At 28.6% G+C, this 2795-nt stretch overlaps 1 protein-coding gene across 2 annotated transcripts in view; it reads right to left on the minus strand.

The window, feature by feature from the left end:
- Nucleotides 1-443: 443 nt before the first annotated feature.
- tdp1 (tyrosyl-DNA phosphodiesterase 1) overlaps nt 444-2795 on the minus strand; it is a 44002-nt gene continuing 41650 nt past the window's right edge. For both annotated transcript variants that reach the window (XM_062020729.1, XM_062020720.1), the window contains exon 17: nt 444-571. In XM_062020729.1, coding sequence (XP_061876713.1) covers nt 498-571 — 74 coding nt within the window. In that variant the 3' untranslated portion in view covers nt 444-497. The remainder of the gene's footprint in view (nt 572-2795) is intronic.

The raw sequence follows: 2795 nt of genomic DNA on the forward strand, positions 1-2795 counted from the left end.
TTTAATTAAACTATTTTTAATTTTATTTAGACTTTTAGTTCATAATTTCGAATTCTGATCTCATATTTATGACTTTTGATCTCATAATTTTGAGTTATGTCATATATGATCTTTATAAATATGACTTTTTTTCTGAGAATTTCGACATTCTATCTCAGAATTAGGAATTATGACTTTTTTACATCATCATTTTTAGCTCATAATTTTACTTTTTGATCTCATAACTGTTTTTAATCTCAAAATGTTGACTTTTTAATCTCATAAATACTGTTATCACTTTAGCTCATATATATGACTTTTTATCTCATAATAAAAAAAAAATTATCTCATAATTTCAATTTTTTTCTCTCATAATTTCCTATTTTATCTCATAATTATGATTTACCATTGGTGTTTATATATTTGTTTAGTGGCAGAAAGGGGCGTCCATAGAAACTCACGTGTTCCCAGTAAAAAACAACAACATTTGTGTGTTTTTATTATTATTATTAATAATTTTAGGAGGGAACCCAGACGTTGCCATGTGTGTCTGGAGCCTGGCCGTACGGAATGTTCCAGATCCAAGGTTGATCTGTCCACAAAGAGAAAAAGGGCATTGCGTAAAAATAACTCAATGTATATAAATTAAAAGTTTGGGTCACTTCTAAAGTTGTAAGTTATGCTAACAACAGCATGCTAACGGTTTCCATTAGTAAAATACGACATGACACTGAAGTGTATACCACTAAACCTCTTAAATTAGCTAAAAAAAGCTAGCATGCTAACAGTACTATGCTAACATGGTAACAACAGCATGCTTACAGTTACCATTAGGAAAATACGACATATGGCACTGAGGTTCATACCTGTTAAATTAGCTGAAAAAACTAGCATGCTAACAACAACATGTTTACAGTTACCAGTAGTCAAAATACGACATATGACACAGAAGTGTATACCTGTTAAATTATCTAAAAAAAAAAAGCTGGCATGCTAACAGTACCATACTAACATGCAATAATAGCATGCTTGCAGTTAGCAGTAGTAAAATACCAACATATATGACACTGAGATGTATACGTGTTAAATTAGCTTTAAAAAACCTAGCATGCTAATCTTAACATGCTAAAAATGCTAACTACAATGTGCGTAGTACCAAAATATATTACTTTAAAATGTGTTTAAAATGCTTGCATCCTAACAACAGCCTGCTTACAGTTATCATTAGTAAAATGCGATGTATGACACTGAGGTTTATACCTTTTAAATTAGCTCAAAAAGGCTAGCATGCTAACAACAGCATACTTACAGTTACCATTAGTAAAATACGACATATGACACTGACGTGTATGCCTGTTAAATTAGCTAAAAAAAAAAAGCTAGCATGCTAACAGTACCATACTAACATGCAATAATAGCATGCTTGCAGTTAGCAGTAGTAAAATACCAACATATATGACACTGAGGTGTATACCTGTTAAATTAGCTTAAAAAAAACCTAGCATGCTAATCTTAACATGCTAAAAATGCTAACTGCAATGTGCGTAGCACCAAAATATATTACTTTAAAATGTGTTTAAAATGCTTGCATGCTAACAACAGCATGCTTACAGTTACCATTAGTAAAATGCGATGTATGACACTGAGGTTTATACCTTTTAAATTAGCTCAAAAGGCTAGCATGCTAACAACAGCATACTTACAGTTACCATTAGTAAAATACGACATATGACACTGACGTGTATGCCTGTTAAATTAGCTAAAAAAAAAAAGCTAACATGCAAACAGTACTATACTAACATGCTAACAATAGAATGCTAGCAGTTAGCAACATATGACACTGAGGTGTATACCTGCTAAATTAGCTAAAAAAAAAAAAAAACTAGCATGCTAATTTTAACGTGCTAAAAATGCTAACTATAGTGTGCGTTGGAGGTGTGTACCTAAAAAATGTGTTTCAAATGCTAGCATGCTAATTAGCAACTACCAAAATATGACTGATACCTGCAAAATGTGCCAAAAAAGCTAGCTTCTGTTGTAAATACTACAATATGAAGGGCTACCAGTTTGATACACACTTAAATAAATTGCCAGAAATAGCCAATTTGCTCAATTTACCTTTAACTCTATGTTATTATTAATAATTAATGATATATACACTTAATTGAACGGTTTAAATGAAAAGAAAACACGAAAAAAAATGACAATTTTGAAACATAGTTTATCTTCAATTTCGACTCTTTAAAATTCAAAATTCTACCGAAAAAAAGAAGAGAAAAACTCGCTAATTCGAATCTTTTTGAAAAAATTTAAAAAATAATTTATGGAACATCATTAGTAATTTTTCCTGATTAAGATTAATTTTAGAATTTTGATGACATGTTTTAAATAGGTTAAAATCCAATCTGCACTTTGTTAGAATATATAACAAATTGGACCAAGCTATATTTCTAACAAAGACAAATCATTATTTCTTCTCGATTTTCCAGAATTTTTTTTTTTAAAGAAATTCAAAAGACTTTGAAATAAGATTTAAATTGGATTCTACAGATTTTCTAGATTTGCCAGAATCATTTTTTTGGAATTTTAATCATAATAAGTTTGAAGAAATATTTCACAAATATTCTTCGTCGAAAAAAAACAGAAGCTAAAATGAAGAATTAAATTAAAATGTATTTATTATTATTATTATTATTATTTTATTTATTTATTTATTTATTTTTTTAATGTCCTTTTTAAAAAAAAAAAAAAAAGTATTTATTATTCTTTACAATAAACAATTTTTTTTTACTTGAACATTGATTTAAATTGTCAGG

This window comes from Entelurus aequoreus, linkage group LG02, assembly GCF_033978785.1.
Source record: "Entelurus aequoreus isolate RoL-2023_Sb linkage group LG02, RoL_Eaeq_v1.1, whole genome shotgun sequence".
Taxonomy (NCBI): Eukaryota; Metazoa; Chordata; class Actinopteri; order Syngnathiformes; family Syngnathidae; genus Entelurus; species Entelurus aequoreus.